This window comes from Macrobrachium rosenbergii, chromosome 4 (assembly GCF_040412425.1).
Source record: "Macrobrachium rosenbergii isolate ZJJX-2024 chromosome 4, ASM4041242v1, whole genome shotgun sequence".
In the NCBI taxonomy this organism is placed as follows: Eukaryota; Metazoa; Arthropoda; class Malacostraca; order Decapoda; family Palaemonidae; genus Macrobrachium; species Macrobrachium rosenbergii.
The window spans coordinates 31,824,900-31,852,477 of record NC_089744.1 but is presented as its reverse complement, the minus strand read 5'-3'; the positions used below and the strand labels follow the sequence as shown (position 1 = coordinate 31,852,477).

The following is a 27,578-nucleotide window of genomic DNA, read 5'->3' as shown; positions in this document are numbered from 1 at the left end:
CTGTTTTACATGCACCTTTAATTGCTGCAATGAGCAGTGACAGATTAGTTAGAGGGGAAAGATAGTAACTATCAGTGGTAAGTAATTACAGTTAATTCATTGTCACATTGAGTTGATTCACCTTCCTTCGTTGTAGTCCAACCTTCCCATCACTGCCCATCCATTGGGTCATTTGAGGATTCTTTGTAAAGCAGTAATATTTACATTATTCAAGGAAAAGGTTGTACCAAAGTTGTGCTGAGGCATCACCAGAATATTACAAGAGATGTTTGTGAGTTATATTCAGGTACCTGTACAGGTATGCTCAAATGTGATGCAACATGAATTTTTTGTATCATCCAAAATATAAAACTCAGCATAACAGCTGCCAAGCAGTGTTAAACTTTTTTATTTCCAGTGTCATGCAGGGCGATAAATTTGCAAATTCACAGCTAACATCATTCACTTTATGGGTTTAAATATGATCTCTTATGCATTGATATAATTGGTAATTTGTGTGACATGAAATGATTTTTTGTTTAGGTTGTCTAGCTCAAAGCATGGTGTGATAAAGTTAGGAGTGCTGTCAATGCCAGCAAGCTTAACACTTGCTACCCAGGGTGGTCATTGTAACCACCCGTACAAAGTTAAGTGTACATTAGTTTAACCAGACCACTGAGCTGATTAACAGCTTTCCTAGGGCTGGCCTGAAGGACTAGACTTATTTTATGTGGCTAAGAAGCAATTGGTTACTTAGCAACGGGACCTACAGCTTATTGTGGAATCCGAACCACATTATACCGAGAAATTAATTTCTATCACCAGAAATAAATTCCTCTAATTCTTCATTGGCCAGCTAGAGAATCGAACGCAGGCCCAGCAAAGTGCTAGCCGAGAACGATATCGACTCGTCCAATGAGGAACTAAGCACCTGCCTGTACAACATATAACAGTAGACCTAATAAGCTTATCAGTCGTAACAACATTTTCAAAATAGGAATATGAATTACAAAAAGTTATCTTTGAATTTTGAAGTTTTAGGCTGTGTTTAAACTGTATTTTTAGCAAGTAAAAAATAAACAAGCTTAGGCCTAGGAACAAAATCTTGATTTTGACAGAAAAGTAATTGCATGAGTGAATTTTTGCTAGTAAACCATTATTTTTGAAGTGGTTAAGAAACATAACACAAATCATTTCAATTTTTATGAAAATCCAAATATTCCTATAACAAATAGTATGAAATAAACATTTTCAAGATCATTGCGGTGTCTGCACATTGTAGACCTATGTTTCAGCTGGTTCATGTTGCCACCACTCAAATGGTTCTGCCACACAGGCACTGCCCACCCATTGACATCAGTGGATGTGGTTTACTACAGTAATACTTTTGTATACAGTACATTTATCTTTTTTTCAGGGTTTGGGCATAAAAATACAGTAATCAGATAATACTATTTAAAATTTTGTGGTTGCATTCCAAGTAATATTAATGTTATGAAAAATATTAATTTTTTTAATTTAACATTTGAACTTATGGTAGATGAAGACTTTTTTTGTTGGATGCATTGGCGCTGAGTGAACGAAAGTTTTGGAAATGTTTCGCCACTTTTTTCTGAAATATAGCTGCACATAGGCAGTCCCTGGGTTACGTCGTCCTCGGCTTATGTCGTCCTGAGCTTACGACACTTTTCAAATATATTCATCAAAAAATCTGTCCTGGGTTACAGCGGATCTTCCAATGTCACGTCATATCAGTCTAACGGCGACGGAAGAATATTTGTACATTTTTGGTGGAAATTCTACAAGATCATGGATGCACACCACCACAAACAAGGTAAATCAATTGGAAAGTTTTCAAGACAATCAGAGGATTAAAGGTAAGGCTTTTATCACTTTATTTCTCATTTTTAGCAATTTTTTATTTGGGTGTTGCAGCTTATGTTGTTTTGCAGCTTACAGCACACTTCAGGAATGGAACCCCGACAAAACCCGGGGACTGCCTGCATATATATCATAGATTTCACTCTTATGACACATATTATGACCTTATTTTATGAAAATTGTTTTCACATTCAAATAAAAGATAAATATGCAGCTTGTTACGTTTTGAACAAAATCCTATACAGCCATGTAGCATCACTTATAAGCATGGCTGTATATCTTGCTAGATGGCATATAGGAACAGAACAGTTTGCATTTATATGTATGATTTTATGAATTTGTCTTTTTTATATAGAAAAAACAATAGTTGTTTATGCCACTTAGCATAAGACAGTAATACCCCCATTTCCCCTCGGTGAAAGTTATTAGTAGAGAAAATATTACCACTTCAATATTTCAAAGTCATTGCACAAAAAGGACTGTCACTTGATTTTTTGAGCTGCCAAGAATTTTTCATACAAAGAATTAAGTGACATTGATTGCAAAGCTAGAAAATTAGACTTTTGGCCCCCAATTGAAGAATTGTCAAGAATTTGCCTGTGTAATCTCGGGGAGATATCTGAGTGATAAAGATGCAAAGCATCTGAAAATGCTGAGTTTCAGGTCCTGTTAACTTCGCATTTGGCATGATATGCTCTATACCACAAGGAAATTACAGGTTTTCTTAACATCTTGGTACAGTAGTACTCTTCTGACACTAACTAGCAGAACAATCAGTAAATATACCCACACAATCATGATTCCTGGAAAAAAAATTTTTTACTAGATTCTCTACTTTATAAGATTTTTGTACAAACCCATTAATCTATGTCTTATTTGTGGTACCTGCAAAATTCTGAGGTTCACCAGTTGTCTGTAGGACAGAAATAAAGTAATTGTAGTATGCATGCTCACTCTAAATCCTTAGGTATGTGTCAATCAATCTCCTCACTTCTTTTGAAGACTGAATGGAAGGTAGTGAGACTCGCAGAGCTGGATTAGGGCACTCATTATTTAATTAATGGATTTGTATGGTAAACCATGTTTTGTTATAAAAACATGTTTTATGTACAGTACTGTAATGTATATGTTTTGTTATAAAAACATAACATTTCATCGCAACCCCATTAAACAAATACTGTAATGTGTATCTACAAATGATATTTGAGGAGGTTGAGATGCTGGATATCCCAGATTGGTTGCTTATGCCTTATGGACTTAACTAGAGCGCACTATCCCCTACAGGGAGGACATGAAACACTTACCATCAGCAAGAGACAGATGCCAGTAACCCAAGGGAATCAGTGTCTTGTGACAATGACATAAATGAGGTGAGGATGAATTAAGGCCATTTCACACCGGATGCAATGCTAAGTGCGCTACACTATGCTACGAAGCCATGCTAGCTGTCCTTGCTATGCATGTGTTCACACTGAAAGCCATGAATGTCAGTAAACAATTCATGCAAGTATGTAAGTATCTAATGTTAATCTGTTCACCTTTGCTGCTATATTTAAAGTTAATTTATATATTAATCTATGAAATCATTTATATTCTTTGGACATTTGCCTTTCCCATTTAAAAGTGCTCCTGCTGAATAATAATAATAATAATACTTGACCATGCACTACTGGATATAAAATTTTACTTTGAGTAAATTTGCTTAGGGTTACTTTATACCCCCACATTAATATAACACTTACAGTATATTTAGATTTAAGCCATGATGCAAGAGCATCTACTGTGAGAATAAGTGCACATGTGCGAGGCGAGCTACGTCCACAAAATTCATGTGCCCGGCAATCTTGGAAGCTATGAACACTATGTTGCAGACCGGTAGCATAGCTTCGCACCCGGTGTGAACCGCCTCGCTTAAAACAATGCCAGCAATTAAAAACCACATGCCGCAGCATGGCTACCATAGCATCACATCCAGTGTGAAACGGCCTTTAGGCTAAAGTAGAAGACAATGAAATCCCAACATGACCTACCATGATTCTGGTTCCAATGAATTAAAGTCTAGCCATTTATGTAACATAACTTCAGTAGAAAATTGTAAAGTTAAGACTGACATCTCCAGGTACCTGCATGTAAAATAGAAGACAATTCCACGTTTTATTGAAGATGAACAAAAGTAGAGTTGTGGCGGAATTCACACCCACAAACAACACAACACGCAACACTCACCCTGATCTTCGGTTGCTGGAGATGGATAAGGTCCACGGTCGCCAATCACAGCACACACCCACGAAACAAAAAACAAAAACTTAAACAAACCCTCCACCAACAACGAACGAAAAAAAAGAGACACATGCACCATCAATATCGTACCGGTATCCAAAACAAAAGCCAGACAAACTCCCGTTCACTTTCAAGGTTGGACCTCAACTGCCCAAAACTTCCCAAAAACCGAAAAACTCCCGACAGACCGACAGACAGACAGACAGCGCCGTAAAACGAACTCCAACAACCGAACCACTCACACTCACAATTACAATTACAGTCTCTCTCTCTCTCTCTCTCTCTCACAAAACGTTGGGAAATGCTAAATAAAAACAAATTTCTTCATCCTCTATATTTCTCCCCCTTTTAGCATTTCCCAACCAACACCTTTCACACCCCTTTCAAATCGCCTTACGCAACACCCACGGATGCTCACTAGCAGGTCCTCTAGATCGCGTTCATGGGCACGCAATCATTCTCTCTCAGACTCGCTCTCTTTCCAGCAACATTCAGATTTACATTTTCTCCTCCATTCTCTCTCAGATTCACGCTATCTTCTTCACTATTACCACTCTCAATTTCATCCACAATCTCATCTATACCCTCTAACTCGTTCCCAAATACCTCCCCAATTCTTCAACTAACCCATCCCATTCACTCATTGACCTTTCCAATTCTTGCAACGATTCATTCATGCTTTCAATCACTCGTCTATCACTGCTACGCTCTCTTACTCTTACATTTTCGCTCACCTCCAACCGCTCACCAACCCCTACACGTTCAGTCAACTCAGTTATATCAAACCCGCATATGCTATACGTTCTATCCATACCATCCCATTCATCCGTATTACACGCTTTATCACTCATTTCCACTTTGGCACTCACACCCCTATCACACAACTTACGACATTCAGTTTACTTACGTTCTTCCCTTTCTTATGTTTTTTACCATACTCTACCAAAACAAATTGCTGATCCTCCATACACAAGCTCTCATGCATACTTGGTTCACCCATTCCATTTCAACCATTTATACACCCCATTCTCTCTCACATATTCCTCGGACTTGCTTCTTCCTGACACTCGGCAATGACGTTATATATACATCTCCCATGTTCAAAACCCCATCATATACACACATTTGCCCTGACTAATTTATTTATGTCTATTCCCTCAACCACATACTCACACCTATCATTGTTGGCTATCCCGAGGCTATCCGGCCATGCCACTTTCACACTCACAACTTCTCCAATATCATGTGGCACTTTTACCCTCTCTGTCTCAATTACAGGCACTCTCTTCCACAATTTTTGCTCAACCCTACCATCCTTCCCCAAATACAAACCCCAAGCACATCCCCTTTCATACGTAATTCAATTACATTCATACTAGGACGGACCACCATCCCGCATTTTTTTCAAAAACTCACATCCCAATAAAATATCATATTTATCATTCGTTTCTCAATCACACAAAAATCACTTTCATCCATCACTACACCCCCAATTTCTAACCGTTCACACACTCTTCCAACCACTGCTACCATTCCAATCCCTCTTACTTCCCCTGACAGTTCTAATCTCCCTCAATTTCTCACATCCATTCTTAAATATGACATTTACTACACCCGGTATCTACTAAGGCAATAATCTTATCACAACAACTTGCACACTCATGCACTCGAGTCTTTCCAGCAAAACCTCCCTCATGCAACAACCCCTCACGTACATGCATCACACGCACCGCTTGCATCCTGGAGGATCCACCCATTTGAACCCCTTCACACTCAGTTTCCCGAATTCGCTGTCACAGTCACCCTCTTTCGTCTACATACACTTGATACATGCCCTTCCATTCCACATTCGTCACACTTCGCTCTCGGTTCTGAACACATTCTCGCATAATGCCCATTCTTACCACAGTTACCACATATTACATTCACTGGGTACCCCTACAACCATTAGCAACATGACCCACCTGTCCGCACCTGTAGCATTTAACCCCTATCTTTCGTACACTCCCTTACCAAATGTCCCGGTTGCCCACACCAAACACGCTCCTAAAGCCCACCTACACTCATTCTTTGTATGTCCTTCCTTTCCACATCTAAAACACTTCGCTCGACTTCCACTCACCGACCTTCCCCTTTGTACACTACTATCCCTAACCCGGTCCAACCCGTTGTTCCCTTACAAACCCACCATTCATCCTCACTGGCACCTCCACATTACTTGCTCTTACACTCCTATCTATTACACTATCGGCCATTCTCATTGGGCCCCTCAACACTGCATCCCTAAAGCTTCCAAACTCTGGTACTCTCTCATCTACCCCAACCCTTACACTTACACTTCTGCTCTCTTTTATAACCCTGTCAAGCTCATAATCTTCTACAATTTCCAAAATTTCTCCCCAAGTCAACCTTTCATTCGTCCATCTTTTCTTCTCCTTCCGCTTCAAGTTCACAAATTCTCTAACTCCATCTGGCACTGTCCCTAACAACTTCCGTACTAACTCCTTACATTCATCTATCCCATCATCCCCAAACTTCTTCCTTGCCAACGTCTCCAGCCTACAAGCATACAGTGACAAGGTTTCCCCAGCTTTCATTCTTGCCTCATCAAATTCATTCTTCCTCTTATACTTAACACTCGCTTTCATACGCCTCGCTTGCTCAACTAGTCTAGCTTTCACCTTGTCATACTCAACATCTCCCACACTCATAATAACCCTATACATATCAAGTAAAACCCAGTCAAATATTCTCCTAATTCTCGTGCCCACACTCTCTTACTTTCCCCATACTTATCCTGACAAAACCTTTCATACTCCCTAAAGAAATCATGCACATCCCTACTTCCATACTCATTATACTTTTCACACCGGGGTACCTCCCTCACATACATAGCCTTTCTCACTTCTTTCTCACTTTCACTACTTTCGCTCTGTCCTTTCATACCCTCTTCCGAATACAAAGAGTCCACTTCTGCACTTACATTCATCTTACTCATTACACTCTTCTTCCCCCTCTTTTTATCCACTTTTATCCACTCACCTCCATCCACCTCACTATCACTACTGCCTTCACCCTCTCCCCTTCTTTCCTGCCTTTCCCACTTCCTTACCCTTCTTACCAGTTTCCTTTCCCTTTCCCTTCTTCCCTTTTTCTTCCCCTGACTTATCCTTACTTTCCCTCTGTTCCTTCCCTTGCTTTTCATTCCCTTTTCCTTACCCTGCCTCTCATTCCCTCGTTTCTTACTTCCTATTCCCATATCACTTTCATCACTCACGCTTCCATTCACTTCTTCCTCCTTTTCTTTCTCTCTTGCCCCTTCACACGTTCCAGAGAACCTGCCTCCAACAGCCCCTTCTCCAAAAACACCCTTGAACATACCTTTCATCATTTCTTCCACACTTTTCATCATTCCTCCAACTTTTTATCCATTCTCTCTTCCATTCTCTCTTCTGACTCTTTTCATCTCCCCTTTCATTTCTTCTTTTGCACTTCTTAGCATTCCCTCCACCTCCTCCAACTGACTCCTCAATCTCTCATTCTCACCCCTCAACCACGTATTCTCCTCTCTCAACTTTACCAGTTCCTCTTCCATCCTTCTCTTCAGTCACACTACCAGCCACCAATCTCACTTGCAGCTGCAATACCAGCTGCCCACGTTGGGCACCAAATATTATGTGGCGGAATTCACACCCACAAACAACACAACACGCAACACTCACCCTGATCTTCGGTTGCTGGAGATGGATAAGGTCCACGGTCGCCAATCACAGCACACACCCACGAAACAAAAAACTTAAACAAACCCTCCACCAACAACGAACGAAAAAAAAAGAGACACATGCACCATCAATATCGGTACCGGTATCCAAAACAAAAGCCAGACAAACTCCCCGTTCACTTTCAAGGTTGGACCTCAACTGCCCAAAACTTCCCCAAAACCGAAAAACTCCCGACAGACAGACAGACAGCGCCGTAAAACGAACTCCAACAACCGAACCACTCACAACGACAATTACACTCTCTCTCTCTCTCTCTCTCTCTCTCTCTCTCTCTCACAAAACGTTGGGAAATGCTAAATAAAAACAAATTTCTTCATCCCTCTATAGAGTGCTTTAAATTCATGGGCTTGCACCCTATCTCTTCTGCTTCATCATCTGTCGCATTAACCATTGAGAGACCATGCTTTTTTTTTTCCTTTGGCCTATGAATAAGAACAGTCTGGAATGCTGCCCCTGAAAAGTTTCTTGTCCATTGCAGTTAGAACCTGATAGCCCTCACTGGATACAGCAAGAAGTCCTCACCATTGCAAGAAATGGAAGACAAGGAAAGAATGGCAAATGGTCTTACGGTCTGAACATGGTCATTGGTTATTCAAGTTTTCACTACCAGATCAAAGGCAAATGATAATCCAATACCTTTTGTGTGTGTGATCTTCCCAGACAGAACATCATGCTGAGTATTTAAAAGATCAACACACTTTTAATTCCAAATGGCCTGATAGAGGGTAGTAGCTGATCTGCAGGGCCTCAGTGAGTACAACTATCTATAGCCTTCAAAATTCCTGTCACTAAGACTTTGCTAGATAACTTCCAGTTGAGAAAGAATGACTAGGTTTGTTGGAATTTGTGTAAGTGCAGCTACTTGAGGAGTTTCTTTCAGACCAGGATGTATCCATCAGTACCTTTCAGCTGGAAGGAACCAGGGGGACTCTGCTAGGAGGTAACAAGTATTACCACCGTCTGAGATCCTCAAGGACTAAACCTGAAGTAGCTGTGAAGACTGAAGTCTTCTGTGACACCAGATACTGTACTTGATCTGGGATAGCCATAATTTTGCTGGAGACTCTAGTCTACTGTCTGTTGGGTGAACTCGGTAGTTGCTCTTTTGTATTAATTACCACACCCAAGCATGGAGTGCTCACTGAAAGCACTAGGTCCTTGTAGAATTGGAACAACAGGGTTAAGTGTCATCTTAACTCTGCTGCTGTCACTGCCATAGTTAGTGTTATGGTGATACCTCTGTCTTATACCAATTTCATGCATTCATGGTGCCACTGGTACCAGTTTGGGTAGTGACTTACAAAGCAGCAACAGACCACACAGATCTCAACCGAATTACCTTGTCACTGTGAATGTGAAGTTTGCATCACCAAGGCTCTGGTATGCCATGGAATCCCTCTTAAGATTAATTACTGCACTGATTACACCATCTCTATCCTGAAAGGAGATTGATGTGCAAATATATTCAGTGACCTGAGGTCAGTCTCCAGGTTCTTGTCATCTTCAGTACTACCAACAGAAGGCAACAATAAAATTCTGGAGATCTGTTTATGACATCCTTGACTACCTGCTTTTGATCACCGACCTCACCTCACTGTCCAAGGTAAGGAACTTGTCAGAATTGCAGCTGTAAAATAATATGGTCTGGAGGCTGCAGTGAGAGAAGAGCTTCTCCCCAGAAAGGAGTCAGTAACCACCCAATCTCCATTGTCTCTGGAGAGATCTCCTCCCCCAGAGAACTGTTAGTGGGGGAGAACTATTCTCACTTCATCTTAAACCTTTTACCATGGATCTTTTCAGTACACTGTTCCCTTTTCCTGAATTGATTTGTAACCCATGGATAACTATCCCCCTTTAAAATTTTGGATGAAGTATAGAATTTAGGCCAAAGGCCATGCACTAGGACCTATGAGGTCATTCAGCAGTGTAAGGGAAACTGACAGCAAGGTTTGTAAGGTGCAACAGAAGGAATAGCTCCCAGTTGCACTGAAACAATTGTTAGAGGGGATGGAAAGTCAGATGGAAGCAAGAAAATATGAATGTAGAGGTACAGTAAAGGGAATGAAAGAGGTTGCAGCTAGGGGCCAAAGGGACACTGCAAAGTACCTCAAGTAATGCCAGCACAGCAGTGCACCATGTGAGGTACAGTCATGGCAGTAACCCCCTATGAGGCCTTTCAAGTTTTGACTTTTAACCCTGGGTGGAAGCTTTCTTCACATTAACTGCAAAGTAGTGTGCTGCTTACAGTACCACCTTTAGGAATTCCTTTTACAGTACGTATGCATTGGCATAAACATTTTCATAATGTACTTGAAAAGCTTGATCAGTTAAGATATATATTTTTTTTTATAAATATTGGCTAGTATGCACATATATTATTGTTACAGTTTTTGGAATTGAGCAACTCCATGTAGTGTTAAATGATTTTTGAATATCAAAGAATATCACTGTAGTTAATATCTGTGTATATTCAAAGCCTCTGTGGATATGGTCTAAATGGACTAATGCACCCAACATAATTGAAAAACAAGAATACCTGAAACTGCTTTCATGAACTTAAGAAGAAAAACAGGAAATGAATGGAAACATTAAGATAGAGGACTTCCCTCAAAGATAAATTTTCATCCATAACTCCATTTAATCTGTAATATGGAATTCAATGCTCAGCTCTTCTGTACAGACAAACAGTAGTCTGAGAAACTATTCAGAAATAAATTGGCAGAAATTTTTTTAAAGAATGTTAATAATTAACGGCACATTCAGTTGCAAATAAGCATTTATTAATACAAAACAGGGTCAAAAAATCTTCAGAAAAACAGACTCATAAAACATTGAATGTTGATAAACCAAACATAACCATACAATGTACAATGCATATGATTTTAATGTTTTAAAAATATTGCTAACACTTATTGGACAGATAAAACCTATGCCACTATGTGACAGGATATGGCAGTTCTAATAAAGATACTACTGTAGTTACACGATAAATTTGTAGCGGTAAAACAGTGATGGCACTTGAAGTATCATCCAGTAAGTGGAATCAAAAACATTCCAAAGGAAGCTACTCATAGAGCAGACATATAATAGTTGGAGTTGTCTCAAAGGCCACACATCATCACTGAATCTAACTCCAACCATGTTATGGTTATGAATCACAAACTCCCCTTTTATATTTTATCCATCATAATTTGTTATGTCCTAAGCATTCCTCATACACAATTATAATATTCTGTATGGGTAAGCAGTAGTAGCATTTCAAGTTTAATTATATAATTAAAACAAAAACCTACCTTTGAAGATGTTGCTATGGGAAAAATTATAAAACTATGCCAGAGCAACTTTAGGAGAAAGTGGATAAAACATGTGGACTTATCACCATCTCCAAAAGTTTAACTTGAAATAAATTACGGGTTTCTTTGTTCTAGGAGTGATGTCACAGTTCCAAAACATGAACCAAACATTGTAGAAGCTGTGAAAGAATCCATACAGTATTTTCACATGCTGGAGAGATGTAACAGCTTTGTATAAGAACAAGATATCCTAAGGATCCAATTACTTTGCTGTTTTTCATATAACCTAAGATTTCCAATCTAGATTTTCCACAGAAAAAATCCATGAAAACAAAGTGACTACACACAGATCTAGAGTGAAAAAAATTGAAACATTAATTAAAATGCCAAACATGAAATGGTTTCAATTTACATGGAGCATCATCAATACATTTTGATATCCAGACCATTTTAAATTAAAGCATATATTGCATTAAACACCTCAACATATTTCAGTATTTTAGGTTACTGAAGTATTATCATTACTGCTTGGGCTATAAAAATGCACAAATCAACATGTACAACAATTTTTTCAAGTGATTCAGGTATGGTATATACTTCTACCAGCAATTATAAGATTTTTAGCTTTCGAAACCATAATTTTTTCTCTTTTAAAGTTCAAAATTTTCATTCTGCCAAATTAAAATATGGCATGACATCATATCATATTTGGACTACTGGTCCACATATACGATATTCAACTAATTTCCAAAACGAAAATATGGATTAAAAGTTAAAAATGACTATTATATAAAATTCAAATATTTAAGTTGGTTTGAGTTAAAATAAGTACTTTAATTATTTATCCAGTACCAAATTCTTTAGTATAAAGAGCAGTAGTCTTGAAGTAATGCACATGGAATGAATCTATGCATTCCTGCCATACTGAATTAAACTAAAAATCTGAATCGCAGCAAGATATGAAAATCATCTTCATCCAAATATTCATATACACAGTACATAAATACATACATACACAACCACACATTTAAACTTTGTTGTCTGCTCTTATGTTAAACTTAATTTGACATAATACTAGTAATTTCAGTTTTGCACCTCAAATGTATGTTTGTGTTCTTTTGTTTCTGTCCATCTAATTTATATAATGTCCTGTACACAGCCATTAATATATTGCACTGTAATATGGCAAGTGTGTTTCTCATGTACCACCTTTACTCCAAGGCAGCACACCAGCTGAAGTTGGCATGCAGCATAAACTGGCTTTTTTCTTTGTAAGTCTGCAAAATTCTTGGTATAATAAGTCTTAAAAATCACCCATACAAACACTATCAACATTGTATCTTCATTTAAAACCAAACAAGTACTGTATTGGTTTATTTTTGCTTCTTCTACCCCTCTCACTCATCCTCAATACTGTATACATGATTATGGTGGGAATAAGTACAGAAAGTTAAAATATTTCCGCATACAGCACTTGTAAGTGAATGTATAGATTTTTTCACAATCTTTTACAAATGATATGGTTCTTGAAGCATCTCAACTTGGTGCATACTTTTTTTATAATGCAGACTAAAGTTTTGCTGTTGTACTATTTTTTTTAATACTTTGATGCATTTACAGTATCTTATTTTACTATCCATATTATTTAAGCATACTTTATAAGCTTTAGTGTTATACTTTATGTAATATTGTATAAGAGTTCTCAAAATGTTTTAAAAATTCAATTATAGTAGTTCCAATTTTAGTTACACCATTTATAGGGTACAAATTTACAAGTTTTGTGTATATCATCTAAAATTATACTGCAACTTAAAACTAGTCTCTTGTTCTTATCAGGGTGAATTTTAAAAAAAAGTCTGATATTTCACATAAAAAAATTGAACTATTCAAAGTTTCAGGACAAAAACTATCAAAACATCTTCAAAAGTACTATATATGTAGTTACATGAGCCAAAACATTCTAAAGCAAACAAAAAGCAAGAGGTAAACACTTAGCAAATTATCAAGAATAAGCCTGCTGTATTGAATATGTCAAAATTATAATTTTTCAGTTTAATACCTTTATTAAATGACAATGTAACTTTTAGTATGAGCATATTTCTCCATCAAGATTTTAGTTTCTCATTTACCAATCATCATCGTCGTCATCTAAAGCTGCTCTCCGCCGGTCAAACTGGAAATGAATTTCTAAATTAATATTGATTTTATTATTCTTTGATACTGACATTAAAACTTAATAAATTTCTAACTAGAGTTTATGATTATGATAAAGAGATATTAATTACGAAATACTTGGAATATCTGCTGTTTACTCTTAATACCCCACTTAATATGGAGCCATGTGTTTGCAATTTTCTAGATATTTATATGGATGATTTTATTTGCAACTGTCATTTTCTAATTAATTGATCAAAGATGATAAATTTCCAACATAGCTGCTCAAGAAACTTGTCTTGGAAATTTACGATGCATCCTAGAGCCAAACTTTATGTTTTTCACAGGGTTATCTTTGCTAGACAGTAATCAGAACTGTATATGACCTTTGAATGAAGTGCATAATTACATGAAATTATTAATAAAGTGTCAGAAAAACAATAAAAATGCAATGGCAGATTATAGTAAACAAGTCAACAAGTACATAGTAACTTAAATACCACATATCAGCATTACCTGTATTTTCACTCTCCTCATATGACGCTGACTTTGAGGTGACATGAAGTTTTCATAATAAAACTAATATTGTAATACTTACCTGAACACCTAAATTAGCCCTTAATCCCACTAGCCCAAACAACTCTAAATTACCGGTCCCACTATAGTGGGAATTTTAACAGCCAGCATTACCAATGCTGCAGGTAAAATCTGTCACCTGAGCTACCATAACAAACGGTTGGCAACGCTGACACAGGTGTGCGCCGACACGCCCCAATTTCATAAATTGCTTTATTCAAGGTCAAAATTGATGTGGGGAAAGGAGGGTGGGAATCATTCAGGTGTTCAGGTAAGTGTTACAATATTAGTTTTATTATGAAAACTTCATATTGCAATACACTCCCTGAACACCTGAGCCCAATTAACAATATTTAGAGGAGGAGGGATCAATTCTATTGCATGCCACTTTGACAACTGCAGAGATGGTAGCTCACCAATCTGCTCTGCACAAGATATCCATCTAATCATACACTCACCATATCAATCAATGCTTTCAGTGAAGAGACATGCTGGAGAGTACTTTGATTGACAGTCAGGTCAGTACTCTTGGTTCGTCGACCTCCCATGTGGCTATTCATAGCCTCTCATGTATGGAGGGAAATGAAGCAGTGTGCTGAGCCGCTGATCCTCTGGATAAGGCCCGACGATCGACGAGCGAAGAAGCATCTCAGTGCCGACGAAATAGCCTAGCCTACTAGAGCACTCCCTTGGACCCTCGTAGGGAAACTACCAAAGACTAAGATACTTAAAACGTACTAAACTTAAGTTCATGTGATTATACTATCACTGTTGCCTAAGAATTCTAAAGGCTAAAAGGAATTCCTCTATCTGGTTAACCTAAGAATCTCCTCACTAAGTGAATGCCACCTCAGCTAAATGAACGCCCTAGATAATAGACTTCGCTGCTGCACGTGGACTAAGAGAATAACCCTCTGAACCTACGCACTAAGCGAATACCACCTCAGCTAAATGAACACACCCTAGATAATAGACTTCACCGCTATACGCTATGAGGCGAATCGAACGTCTCTAAGTAAAGAAAGTAAACACTGAGATGGACTTCCAAGTAGCTGCTTCCAGAATAGACGGCAGTGAATAATTCTTGGGAAAGGAAGATGAAGTGGGCATACTCCAAATACTGTGCGGTCGGGGAAATACAGAGCTGAAGACGACGAAGAACAATCCCGCGAAGACTGGGAAATCACCTCTCTCCAAAAGTAACTAATCGCGTTCTTTGACAGCGGACGGGAAGGATTCCGCAGAGAGATAAGAAGTGTGTGCAGAAGCGGACGGAGTTTCCCAACCTTTCATAAATAGACTTTAATGCTTGCACCGGACATAAAGATATCTCCACTGGATTGCCAGTAATGAACACTTGCAGATAAAGAACTTTAAATGAACGAGGCAGAGTTTTAACCTCCGACCCTGTCTTCGCCACAAATTCCGGAAGACAGACAAATACGTATCATTTCTCGCATAGGAACCCAACCTAGAAACTGCCTGAAGCTCGCCCAACCCTTTAGCTGAAGCTAAAACTGTAAGAAAAAGCAACTTCTTAGTCAGTGTCTTAATGTTATAGCTTCAATGGGTTCAAAGGCAGGGGAACGCAAGAAAAATATTGAAGTACTTCCAATAAGTCCCACGAAGGGGACCCGAGTTGGCAAACCAGGACGTTCAATCTTAAAAGAACGTAATAAATCATCGATTTTCTTACTGCTTGAAACTTCAGGAATTTGGAAACTAATTTTACTGCTAATCGTTGAGCAGTAGTCAGCAATAGCCAAATATGAAAGACCCTTGACTTTCCAAAGGAATAAGAGAAAATCAGCTATTTTGGCTATGGAAGGTCTAGAGATGGAATGACCTTCCTTACAAAACTAACTTCTACACCTTGTCCAGCTGAACCTGGTCTAGTGATGGAATGACCTTCCTTACGACACTACAGTCGCCCTGCAACTAGGTATAGCATGCGAGGGTTTGGATAATAATAGTGAGAATGTGGTCGTCTGAGAAGAAGTTTCGCATGGGTAGGGACATCGGAACTTCCGTAGGGAGTTCTAGGAGTTCCGGAAACCAAGCGTGTTATGGCGAGCAGGGAGCTATTAGAGTCATAGTCATCTTGGCACTCTCCCGCAATTTCCCTATTACCTGATGAATGAGACCGGATGGAGGAAAGGCGTACAACTGCACGTGATTCCAATTTGTAATGTCACCTCGGTGCCTATCGACATGGGGACCACCATTGATGAGAAATAAACCGGAAGACAATGGTTTAATCACATCGCGAATAAGTCCACAGTTGCTGGCCACTTCCGGAGAACATGACATATTACTTCCAGAGCCAAAGTCCACTCTCCCCCCCAATACCTGACGGGAGTGACTTAGCAAATCGGACCGTACGTTGAGACTTCCCGATATAAATTGGGGAAGAAGAGACACTTTTATTCTTTGCACCCTCTCAGGACTCTCTGTGCTATAGTATCGAGTTCTGTCGAGCCTGTTCCCCCTCCTAGTTCTTCAGATACAACATAGCAATTACGCTGTCGCTAAACATAGCCACTACTCTATTGCGCACTAGGACTGAAAACAACTGAGGGCTTCCTTTACAAACATGATTTTCCCGAAGATTTATTGACTCCTCGTTCCCGAACGCCGCCAGAGGCCTGAGGCCTGGGTCTCCTCCAAGGTTGTTCTCCAACCTTGATCTGAGGTATCTGTGTACAGATGAACGTTGGGAAGAGGGGAGTTGATAGACCTTCCTGGTGTCAGATGCACTTCTTCTGACCACCACAGACGATCCAACAGGCAAGAATCACTCCCGACTATAACTGCGTTCTCATTGCGCAAGTCCCAGCGATTCCTGAGACATACCTGAAGAGAGCGCATCCGGAGGCAAGACCCTGGAATTAAGAGAGAGAGGAGACAATCTCCCTAAGAGGCTCCTCCAAGCTGGTACCGGCCGTTCCCTGCTGGACGGGAACCCTTCTACCTACTGAAGGACCGACTGGATTCTCTCCAGGGTTGTGAAAACCCTCAAAGGAAGAGAGAGAATCCTCCTACCTGAATAGGTTAAAAATTCCATAAGAATTCCCTCGCTCTTACTAGCTCCTCTAGAGAGGAGGCAAGGATCAACCAATCGTCTAGATACCTCAATACTCTGTGTCCTCGACGATGCGTAGTTGCCGACACTGGAGACATGAATTCGAAGCAACCATGTTCGTCATACGGCTAAGTCATCATCCTTGAACAAGAATTAGCTAAGGCAAGGCTAATGGTGTTCTAAGCAAACCCTCTTATGAAGGTCCGGATACTGAGGGGGAAAATTTCCAAGATGGAAATTTCGACTTTTTTGCTCCAAACGTCATAGACGAAGCCAGAGCATTCGTCTGGTTAGTCAGCCCCCTCGAGATAAATTTATTACACTGCCAACAGCCACGGATCCGAAGGGACATAGCCGTCACTCTTTAGAACCCCATTACAGTAAACCTGACGTCATCCAGAGAGAGTGCGCAAAGAGCCTCAGTCTGATTGTGCAACACATCCTCCAAGCACCTACTTCCCTAAGAGAAGTCCCTACGAGCCGAGACAACGCCGGGGACTTAGACAGGATTGCCTCAACCGATTCGTTGAATGGCAACCTGACACCTGCCAAAGGGTTACCTTGAAATGCATAAATCGTCCTACACGGATAAAGAAGAGTGCTGTTTATTAGAAGCCACTACTGATGCTAAACGAATGTCCACCTCCTCCAAAGCCTGTCTAACCCAATTGAACCAAACCAGCCAACACGAAAAAGAGGCAGGAGCTGGCTTAGTGTCATAAAAAAAAAAAAAAAAAAAAAGAATTGACTAAACCGGGAGATCTGGAGCTCTTGCTTGAAGGTACAAAGAAGTAACATACTCAAGCATGTGTCCGTAATCGTTACTGCTGGCATGAGGACAGTCTACGTCCGCCAGAATCTCCTGCACCTCCGGATAAGAATCCTGTTCCGCAATGTCCGAACAGTCCAAGACCGACAAAGGAAGAGGCGCTGAACGAAGCCCGGACAACGATGAAGAATTCGCAAGTGGACCACCTTAACGAGAATGCTGCGCACCCACACCTAATCGTGTACCCGGAGCTGAATTTGCATAGTTGAACCCGCCAGGAAGAAGAGAAGGCTGAACCAAGAAAAAACCCGGAGCCGATTCCCCATTATTACCAAGGGGAAGACAAGTGAGAGTAGCCAAACCCACATTACTAAATCCTGGGGGAGGATGCGCAAATGAAACCGCTTGTGGAGGGACGGAAGATGATGAAGGAGGAGGGAGAATGAATGAGGTAGAAGCTACCCTTGGAGTTACCGCTGTGGAAAATGCAGGCGATGAAAGCCACAAACCGCTCGAAGGTGGTACTGTAAGCCCTGCCAAAACTGCGGAGCGCAAACCCTAACTGGAAGTGACACGCAAACCCTGTGAAATACCTGATACTACCAGAACAGCCACTTGAAGTGGAAGTAAGGGGTTGCGCATACCCAAAGGGATGGAACATGACACGCCTGCGGCCAAAATCTGCCGAAACTGCGTTTTCACCTGTCCGGAAGCTCCTCCTACCAGAGAAGACAGTACTGAGGAAGGAAAGGCGGGAGGCAAAGGAATAGCAGACGCATAAAAAAGAAGTTACCTGAGAGGAGGAAAACCAAAGTTGAAGAAGGAGGGGAAAATGGAAGGTGTGGAAGCTGCAGGAAAGACCGGAGCAGAGGAAGAGGCTGAAGAGGATACTGTAAAGGGAGCAACAGAGAATGTGGGAGCAGGAAATGAAGAGACAGATAACCCTGAAGAAAACTTAGAACGAAAAGGACAGAAGGTACACCGAATCTGCCACCCCTCAACAATCCTGAAACATATCCGACATGAATTCTGGACACTACTGTGTCACATACTCTCTAATGTTAGAGAAACCATTCGAAAAAAATAACCTATCATCATGGGTCTGTACCCGTCGAAAAACCCAGCAATCTGCCTTGTATTCTGCCAAATCCAGTTGCAGGTCCCGCAGCCCTTCGTTGGCTGAGTTGGTTGAGCTTCAGACTGTCATTCGATGGGCCAGAGTTCAATTCCCCCAGCCAGCTGATGAAGAGTTAGAGGAATTTATTTCTGGTGATAGAAATTAATTTCTCGCTATAATGTGGTTCGGATTCCACAATAAGCTGTAGGTCCCGTTGCTAAGTAACCAATTGGTTCTTAGCCACGTAAAATAAGTCTAATCCTTCGGGCCAGCCCTAGGAGAGCTGTTAATCAGCTCAGTGGTCTGGTAAAACTAAGGTATACTTCTTTTTTTGCAGGTCCCGCAAACTGCTTTAGAAGCCGAAAGGACACACCAGAATCCGCCTTACTAGATGGAGGAGTAGAAAACACAGGGAAGGGGGGAAACTACAGTAGGAGATTCAGAAACAGTCGGAAGTGAGTTAGGAGCAAAAGCAGAAGGATTCTGCAGCACTGTAACTGAAACATTGACTTGAGACTGAGCCAGACTGAAAAGAAGCAATGAAGGAGAAACTCTTGCCACAGCACAAAAACCACTCGAATCCGAAACCAGAACCTGTCCAGGAGAACGACTCTGCACCCTTAATACCTTCTTCTCACTACCAAACCCAAACCTATCCTCCTTTATCACACCTAGATCTTGATCCGGACATTATCAACATTAAATTTATCAACACTACAAGGGGGTTGGTGGGGGGGGGAGGCAGAATCCTTCACTGCCTGCTCCGCACCAAGGGGGCCGCAGACCCTACCCACTAGGTTTGCAATTCTGCCATTACCCTTAGCACCCGTTAGGGCTGGTTCTGGAACGGGCAGGGGAACTGAAAAGGAAGAAGGATTAGACATCCTAACACTACTACTATCCCTATCTGAGAAATGTTGAAGAAGACCAGCTATTAAATTTTCCATACTACTTGCAATCATATCCTCTATCTGTTTGACTGCCTCTGAACTCGCTAAATCCATCAACTGATCTTTAGCAGAAGCCTGAGACACTTGAGGCAACGAGAATCTGAACGACGTCTGCCGCCCTTACTAGCCAAAGACTTGCGATGACGAATGTAATCCTCCATCTCTTGTGCCTTCCAATGGGAACATTCATCGCAATGAGTCTGGACATCACATTTTACCTTCCTGCATACCTGACAGAATGTCTATCATGTCTCAAGGTACTCATCTGTCTCTGACAGGAAGAAGAAGCGATGTGCTCCAGCATCCACAGTCGTAGGGGCAGTCGAGGTCGATGTCAAAGCCGAAGGCGCGGTAGTAGGTGAAAAGAGTCCATGATGACCAATTGAGACTGGGAACCAGCGAGTCCAATTCTAAAAGACGTTCCACATCGAAGATATCCAGAAAAACAGGAGAAGAAACCAGTAAATACAATGCAGGTCTTCACTAGAGGTCCAAAATACAAAGAGAAGTCGAGCAATAGGATTAAAACCTCGCACTGCAGAAGGAAACAACCTTCCAGCAGCGTGAACAAAAAGCAATTGACGAAAATGGGGCATCTCGGCACACACCTGTGTCAGCGTTGCCAACTGTTTGTTATGGTAGCTCAAGTGACAGATTTTACCTGCAGCGTTGGTAACACTGGCTGTTAAAATTCCCACTATAATGGAACAGGTAATTGAGGGTTGTTCGGGCTACTGGGATTAAGGGCTAACTCAGGTGTTCAGGGAGTGTATTGCAATATTATTAACTAAATAAAGTAAAACTGCAATACATTAAAACATTTGTGCCACATTTGTGTGGTATTTTTACACAATTTAATGGTAACAATGTTTTGCCATATTTGTGTGGTATTTTTACACAATTTAATGGTAATGTTTTTGCCACATTTGTGTGGTATTTTTATAAAATTTAATGGTAATGTGCATAATATTTTCAGATTTTGAAGATTAAACTGTTTTTTCTTATTTGAAATATCTGTCATGTGGATTTTTAACTATTCTAATTTAGTTGTGTTCTATTTGGAATGTAATATTTGTATTTCTAGTACAGGATGACCATCACTAATCTGGCAATCAGTAGTCCGGAACAATCAGTAATCCAGCACAAATTTCGGCTAGAGTAATTTCCAAAGTTTCCGCATTAATTTTCAAATTTCCCTGGTCGCTGCACTAACTCGCTCGCCGGCCGCTTCGATTTCGTGGCGCAGTATGCTGCATCAACAAACTGGTAGCCTAGCCTACATTATACTGAACTCTATTCACATATTAACAGTATTATACAAACATCAACATAACAAATGTGCATCTTTTTCATGGGTCTTTTAAAAAGTTATGCTTTACTACAGTGTTTCCAATTGTATTATAAATTGCGATCAATGTTTTGTTTTGGGAATCGGTATCGCAGTGTTTATTTCACAGCATTCAACTAAGTTCAAAGCGCTTTTCTTGCTTCTAGTTAGGTTAAATGAATATGGATACTTTATTTATTTGGGGCGAGGATATTTTTCGTCATACCAAGTGTTTTTAAGTTGAAATATAACTTAAATGTCTCGTTGTGAAACTAATTTAGCTATTTTTTTCATTAATATATGACGTTCTCGGGAATCGCGGCTGGCGTTTTGGGGAATGTTTGTTTTGTGTGAAAAAATCAAGATTCCGTTCGCTATTTTCTCTTGATTTCATCATAATACTGAGCTTACGTATTTTTATCTTTTATCGGCGTGAAAACAGTAGTAATTTGTATTCTTTCATGCCCAGTAGTTTTGATTAAAATACATTCTCTCCAGTTTTATTTATGGTCGAGTTTCATCCATGTTGCCAATGCACGATAATTTATAGTCATTGGCAGCTTTAACATTGTTTTCTCAGCTTCAGCTACAACTTGTAGCTTAAAGTTACTGTAGCAGTATATTTCCCTGCCGATCTTTTCTCCAAATAAGGGTATAGTGTAAAAAATATATCAGTCCTATTGTACAGTACTTAACGTCATTTGTAACATAACTACAGTACTGTAATTGTGTATTACTATACGATGGTTGAAATACAAGCACAACAGTTGTTATCCAATACGATTATTAGCAAAACAAGTTTCCCGTTCGGTTGTTTATGGCTGTACACATTTACGCAAGAGTATAACGTTACTAACAATACTTTTATCATTCTCTTTTACTTTTTTAACTAGCAGATGGAATAAAGAGATGGAGGAAAAGAAGTTGGTCTATTGTAAGTTGGTCTCTCTCGCTGCCTGCGCCTGCGTGAAATCTAAAAATATTTTTTCCTAAATATTTTGGTATCGGTATTAATTATTGCTAACCCCATCGTAAACTCGAAATATCGTGAGTCGAATTATCGTAACTCGAGCACTACCTGTATTTGATAATTGTCTTTTCTTTATTAACCAACTTGTACTGATTTATGGGATACTTTAATTCTAAGATGAGGTACTTAGCTACTGGGTTTCGTGTATTCTAGCCTAACAAATGGCTAATCCGGCACCCTCCAGCTCCCAATGATGCCAGATTAGTGATGGTCAACCTGTATTTCATATTGTAGTGCTAGTTTTTCCTTTGTATGTGATTAAAAAATTGTTGCATATGCCCAACCAACACTATCAAAATCTAAAAATAAAGACACTCTTGGCCAAGAAAATTTCTTGTCACTGTGTATGTCCAGCCTACACTAGCTTATGTATATATACATAACATGTATGTATTGAGTTAAGTAAACTATGCACTTACTGTGGCCCACCTTCTCTCTCTCTGGTACATTACTTTTAACTGGCATTTATTTAATGCAGTGGAGATGTGTACGTAATACAGTACAATAATTTCTTCTTCAATGTATGTATCACATTACAGTAAACTACACATACTGTGCATTTGCCCCCCACCATGGGTTACTCTTAATAAGATTTAAAATTTTGTTGACAAGAGCCAAATTCTCTATGAAAAAAAAAAAAAAATTTTGAGAGAGAGAGATATTCAACATCATAAAGGTGACTAAGAATGTAGCTTCAGCACGGCTTTAAGTAACAAAGGGATATATGAATGGAATTTGGAAAAAAGTTCTGAAGACATAAATGAAATACAGTGCGTCCTCGACTTATGGCACCAGTGACTTACAGTGATTCGATCTTACAGCACTTTTTCAGTGGCATTAACAGCATTTTAATGTGCCGTAACTTGATGTAAGTTACAGTGCTCTTGACGGTGCTAACGGCAAGAATAGGCATGAAGTTAATAGCGCTTATGGTTGCATCAAGTTACAGCGCCGTAAACACTGATAATGGTGAAAAATCAACTTATGTTGGACATCAACTTGCGGCATGGCGCTGGAACGGATCCCCCGCCGCCAGTCGAGGATGCACTGTACATCCAAAAGCTTTGAGAAAGATGGCCTTCTTGAAGAAATAATTAATAGGACAGTATTATAGTTGCAAGTTGATGAAGATAATCAACAGTTTCCATTAAAACTATTGAGACTGAGAAACTGACAAATAAATAACTTACTGAACTTGAAGACAGGAAAAGAGTGGAGAGACTAAGAAACAAAAATTTTTGGATGTGCCAGAAAAAAAGTTCAAGACAGAGAATGGCAAAGGCATCTTCACTATTTGATAATGGAATAAAAGTTTTGGAAGAGATGGATGTCATCTATGTAAGATAAGTAAAATTTTAGACACATTCAAAATGCCATTGCTTATAAAATGTTATTTTCATTATAAAATTAAGTTTCATTTATACTTACCAAGTAATTACATAGCTATAGTTTCAACTTGCGTGGCAGCTTAAATTTTAAAAATCGCGTGAGCTTAAATTTTAAAAATCGCGGTAGTGCTTCTATCATTTTTGTTTAGGTGATTAGACCCGCCCATTATCGGGGAACAACAGGAACAACACAGCTGAAGAGCTCAATTCGTTTGTGCCCTTATGTCCGTGAGAGGGGAGGAGGGAGGGGTCTGATTCTGTAATTACTTAGTAGGTATATATACTGTATATGAAACTTAATTTTATTATGAAAATAACATTTTCATGTAAGTAACTTACCAAGCAATTACATAGCTGAATCCCACATTGACCGGAGGTGGGATACATGGACATATTCTACTCCAAAACATTCAGTAATGGTAATGAATTTGAAACAGAAAAGTTGCTAGCATTGATACAATGCCTGTTGTTTCCTTACCTGGTAAAAGAGCTACTGCAGATAAATACTGCTCTGTTGGTGTTCCTCTTAATCTGTAGTGGCGTGGCGGTGTAGCCTTGGAGCGCCTCTACTTCGGTGAAAGCTTTGCACCAAAGAATATGTCTGATGGCTAGCAAAGCATCAATAAGTGCCCTTGCCCTAGGCGCAGTACCACAATAAAACAACCAGACAATGGTGTCACCTACACTGAAATAAAAACCACCAACCATCCACTAAAAACTGATGGGTACTCCAGGTACAAGGTACCCCAGGCTCCTCAAAGACTCAACAACCTATATCAAGGCGAAGAGGTAAAGGATAGAAAGGATGCTTTCAATGCTTCGTCCCCCAATACCATGCCAGCCACTGACAACGGACCCAAAGTACTGCAGTTCTCAAACACTGTTTCCGCTTCTCGTAAATAATGCGACGTGAAGATAGAATTACACTTCCAATACGTAGATTGTAAAATAGAAGAGACGGACGAGTTATGTCTGAAAGCTAACGAGGTAACGACTGCTCTGATCTCGGGGGCTTTAACCTTAAAAGAAGGCAAGATGTCCTCTTGAATCTGAGAATGTGCCTCAGCAATAAGGTCCCTTACAAAGAACGACAAAGTGTTCTTAGAAAGGGGTCGGGAAGGATTCTTCACAGAGCACGGGAGGTTGCTTGAGGGTCCTCTGATCTTCTTGGTCCTGTCCAGATAAAACCTTAAGGTCCTGACAGGGCAAAGAGCTCTTTCTTCCTCTTCCAGGCCATGGATCTCCATCAAATTCTTAATGGTACTGTAAAAGAACGGGGCCTGGGCTTGGATGGTACCTCGATCTAAGCCAGGAAACCGAGAGTAAACGAGCAGACTGCGTCTCCTTGCAAGAATCCTAACCTTTTATCTATGGCCTACAGCACACGACATGTTGGCAGTAGCCAAAGCAACAAGGAAGAGGGTCTTTCTAGTAAGATCTCTTAATAACATGGAACGAAGGGGCTCGAAAGGAGGGCTTAGATAGCCACTTCAGGACTAAATCGAGATTCCAAGCAACCGAGTCTATCTTCCTCTGTTTGGATGTGTCGAAAGACTTATAAGAGTGCTAACATCCTGGTTCGCCAACAGATCCAGACCTCTGTGTCTAAAGATGGAACTCGACATGGCCCTGTATCCTCTAATGGTAGAAGACAAACCTCTACAGGATCTCAGAGCAGAAATTCCGTGATCTAAGTCACAGATTTCTGAGAAGACGAGACGTTATGTCTTCTACACCATCTGCGGAATGTCATCCATTTGGCCTGGTAGATCTTCCAAGAAGACTGATGTCTACATCTTGCAATAGCTTCTGCAGCTGGTCTTGAAAAGCCTTTCGCTCTGATGAGCTTCCTGATAGTCTGAAGCCTGTCAGGGCAAGAGTGGACAGTCGTTGGTGAAATCGTCTGAAGTGAGGCTGTCTGAGAAGACCTGGTCTTTGTGGAAGTCTACTAACAGTCTCATATGGTCCAGGAACCATTCTTTCATAGGCCAGAGTGGAGCTACCAGAGTCACTGTTACGTTGTGATGGGTCTGGAATTTATTCATCACTTCCCTGAACATGCTGAAGGGCAGGAATGCATAAAGGTCTAAGTCTGACCAATTCTAAAGCATGGTGTCTGTCACCCATGCCAGAGGGTCGTGGGCCGGAGAAGAGAAAAGAAGGCGATGATTTCTCAACGTAGCAAACAGGTCCAGGGCCGGTTTGCCCCACAGCTCCCATAGGTCGATGCAGACCGGGGAATCCAAGGTCCATTCTGTAGGAAGGACCTGTTTGCGACAGCTCAGTTCATCTGCCAAAATGTTCAACTTTCCTTATATGAACCGAGTGACTTTCTTGGTTCGATTCTGCTCTGCCCAAAGAAGGTGGTCCTTTGTTGCCTTGCAGAGGGAGAAGAAGTGAGTCCCGCCCTGCTTCCTTAAGTAGGACAGCGCAGTGGTGTTGTCCGAGTGGACCACCACTGTTTTGTTGAAAGTCACGGTCGAGAAGAATTGTAGGCCTAAACGGATTGCCTTCAACTCTCTGACCCTGATATGGAGGTTCTGTTCCAGGGACCACATCCCGGAAACTTCCATGTTCCCCAGAAGGCCTCCCCAACCTACATCCGATGCATTGAATTAAGTCTAGGTTGGGGCTCAAAGAAAGGAGAGACTTTCCTTTCGAAAGTCTTCCTTTGACAGCCCCCATTGCAGGTCTGCCTTGATCTCCAAAGTTATGTGAAACACAAATGAGTCTGGATAAGTTCTTATGTCCCAGCTGGCTTTCAATAAAGAATTGCAAAACTCTCATATGGAGTCTGCCCAACTGGACAAACTACTCAATGGAAGCAAGAGTTCCTAAAAGGCTCATCCATTGGCTGGCCGAGCAAAACTGGAGAGAAAACCATACTGTCTGAAGGCAGGATTCGATTCTCTTGCGGGATGGAAAAGCCCGAAACCAAGAATTTCCTGAGTCAGTGACAGCTGGGACTTCTGAAAGTTGGCGAGTAATCCTAGTTCTTCAGTGAGGAGAAGGGTCTTCTGTAGGTCCTTCGTGCACTTCACCTTCAAAGGGGATCGAAGAAGCCAGTCGTCTAGATAGGAGATATTTATACCTAGAAGGTGGAGCCATTTCGCCAGAGGGACGAGAACTCGCGTGAATACCTGAGGAGCTGTAGAGAGGCCAATGGGCAGAGCTCGAAACTGAAAAACTCTGTCCTGGAAGATGAACCTGAGGTACTTCCTGGAGTCCGGATGAATGGGGACATGGAAGTATGCATCCTGCATGTCGATGGTAATCATCCAATCGCCCTAATGAACGGATGACAGGACTGACTGGTTCGTCTCCAACCTGAACTTCATCTTCTGACGAAGACATTTAGAGCGCTGACATCAAGGACAGGTCTCCAACCCCCCAATGACTTGGGGACTACAAACAGACGGTTGTAAAAAGCCTGTGTCGACATCCTCAACCACCTCTACAGCTCTCTTCTGAATACCTCTCTGAGCCTTCCAAGTAGGCTGTCAATACGGTGGCCACTGGTGCATGAAGGACTGAATCTTCACTTCTTGAAAGAAGGCTTGGTGGAGGTCTTCTTTACTGACCTGGCCGAGAAACGTACGCTGGAATCAGGGCCTAGACTGAAACCTCTGCCTGCTTCCACAAAAGGGCTGTTGTTGGAGTGGTGAGACTGACTTGGCGCCAAAAGAGGATGACTCTTTAGGTCATTTAGCAGACTGTACGAGGAGATCCTGCATAGACTTCTTCTGGAGGTCTGAAGCTATCTCCCTAACTGTGGCCTGAAGAAAGAGATGGTGATAGTCTAAAGGCGAGAAAAGAAGGGCTGACTTCTGCATGGAAGTGACTCCTTAGTTGTGAAAGAACACCACAACTATCTTTTCTTGAGGATCCCCAAGGAGTAAAGAGCAGCAAGTTCCAAGGAGCCGTCTCTGATGGCTTTGTCTGCGCAGGACAAGATGGCAAGCCAGTCTGA

General features: G+C 40.7%; 1 protein-coding gene across 1 annotated transcript in view; it reads right to left on the bottom strand.

Moving 5' to 3' along the window:
* Positions 1-10,680: 10,680 nt before the first annotated feature.
* Positions 10,681-27,578, bottom strand: part of PDCD-5 (programmed cell death 5) — a 36,925-nt gene continuing 20,027 nt past the window's right edge. Inside the window, exon 4 of the mRNA XM_067093104.1 lies at positions 10,681-13,388. Within this exon, the coding sequence (XP_066949205.1) occupies positions 13,341-13,388 (48 nt within the window). The 3' untranslated portion in view covers positions 10,681-13,340. The remainder of the gene's footprint in view (positions 13,389-27,578) is intronic.